Genomic DNA, 2032 nt, shown 5'->3' on the forward strand with positions numbered 1-2032 from the left:
ATCTCATGGAAGGTTTTAATAAATTCACCGCTGCCAAAGCACCGACTTTACTACTGTCAAAAGCCATCAACGAAGCAAAATTGTTTGTATTCGATCAAGATCGTATAACATGTCCCATATGCGACATGTTGTCATTGAAAGCCAATATGATCACGGTATAAAAACCCAAATTAATTAAATTTATAACATATACAAATACATTGAGGATTGGAAAATTCAATTGAAATTATATATAGCTTATCTTCAACTAAATAAAAGAAAATTGACGTCACATGAAATGTTCAACATTTTTATCGATCGTTTTATTCAATTGAAAGTGCAATTTAAACACGATGGTTCATTTTGTATTATTTCTCCAAAAAGGACGAAATGTTTTTAATTTGCATGTCCGTGATCAGCGATGAAGCGATGCAATTTAGCATTTGAAGCAGATGGTCGTTTGTGTGGGTTCAATATCATTAAATAAGAAATGAACACTTTGATAGTTTCATCAACACCTTTCAACAATCTTTCAATTGTACCTGAATATTTTTTGTAACTTCTAGTTAGAAGATAACCTTCTGGCCTAAAATAAAAAATAATAGTTGAAAACAATGATATTTCATTTAAATAAGAATATTAAATACTGATTCAATTACCAATCATTCATTGTGGGACTTCCAAAAATTTCGAAATGTTTTTCCAACATTTCGTGCGAATGGACTTGTGGAATGAGATAGTCTCTCAGTATCATTTCTCCCATAATACATCCAGCCGCCTATAAAAAAAAGAAAAAAACAACGTTTTAATACTGCGAGTATTATCAATTTTTACTAAATAGTTATTTTTACCCAAATGTCTGCTTTTTCATTATATTGTTGTAAAAACATTTCTGGGGGTTGATACTGTCGTGTACCTGCCGCGTATTTCAAGAACTCTCCATGTTCCAACGTTTTGGCCAAACCAAAATCGCAAACTTTTATTAGCCCGTCTTTATTCACAAGTATATTACACGGCTTCAAGTCACGATGGATTATTCTGCGTTCGTGCATGTGACATAGTGCCGATAACAGCATTTCCATAACATTTTTAATTCTGTTGGTTGTAATGGTTCCTGGTTTTTCATGAATTTTGACGTGAAGATCGTATACCATGTATGGAAATATTAAAGCAATACCACAAGGTGAGATATCCACTACTTCAATCAGTTCAATTATATGCGGATGGCATAATTGTCTTGCGATTGAGGCCTCCTGACGGTTATCCGCTTGGCTTTTATTTTGGTTGAAAACGTAACTTTTGAATATTTTAACAGCAATTTCCTGCTTCGTCACCAAATCAAAACCTTTGCAAATTAAACCGAACTGAAAAAAGGATAAACTATTGTATTCAGTATTAAATAAAATGACATAGCCATATGTAAAACATATTTACCGATCCTTCTCCCAATATTTCATTGAAGATTTCAAAACGATTTTCAATGAAATCAATTATTTCATTTGGCACAGACGCCAATGTCGGCCCTTCCGTGATCGTTTGACAATTGACGGTACTCACAGTTTGACGAGTGAGTATATTATTCGGCGCAAGAATGGCTGATCTCTTCTCAAACAAATTACGGTTGAAAACCCCAGTTACATTTTTTGGAAAAGACAGTTCTTCTCGAATCAAAATCTCTCGAAATGAGAACATTTTTCCATTGACATTGTAAATAATGTCTCCAGCATAACTTTCGTGAACAAGTTTCTTTTTTTCCTCAATTAAACAGAAGACACCCATTACATGTTTATTCAATAAAACTTCTTCGAAAATGTGCGCAAAAGAATGGCCAGGTTTGAATTGAGCGATGGCATGAATGAAGAGTTTTATTTGACCAACTTTCATATCAATCAAGTCCTTGTTTTTTATCTCGCGGATTACCAACCCTTGATGGAAGTTTATCACGCCATCATGATCAAGAAGATGGAGTAGAACTTTATCTGCCGTTGCGATCTTTATTATCGCGCGATACCATTTGTTCCATTTAAAAATCGCATATATTTTGTTCGTCGAT

At 33.8% G+C, this 2032-nt stretch overlaps 1 protein-coding gene across 1 annotated transcript; it reads right to left on the bottom strand.

The window, feature by feature from the left end:
• Window positions 1-375: 375 nt before the first annotated feature.
• Window positions 376-1133, bottom strand: LOC116341508 (cyclin-dependent kinase 6-like). Its single transcript, XM_031768619.1, has 3 exons — window positions 831-1133; window positions 639-757; window positions 376-565 (listed from the first exon to the last, which is right to left on the bottom strand). Exons 1-3 carry the CDS (start codon window positions 1131-1133, stop codon window positions 376-378), a joined length of 612 nt encoding a protein of 203 aa, XP_031624479.1.
• Between the last annotated feature and the right edge of the window lie 899 nt (window positions 1134-2032).

The sequence above is a fragment of the Contarinia nasturtii genome, unplaced genomic scaffold (genome assembly GCF_009176525.2).
Source record: "Contarinia nasturtii isolate CC-2019 unplaced genomic scaffold, AAFC_CNas_1.1 Cnas_scaffold_729, whole genome shotgun sequence".
NCBI lineage: Eukaryota > Metazoa > Arthropoda > Insecta > Diptera > Cecidomyiidae > Contarinia > Contarinia nasturtii.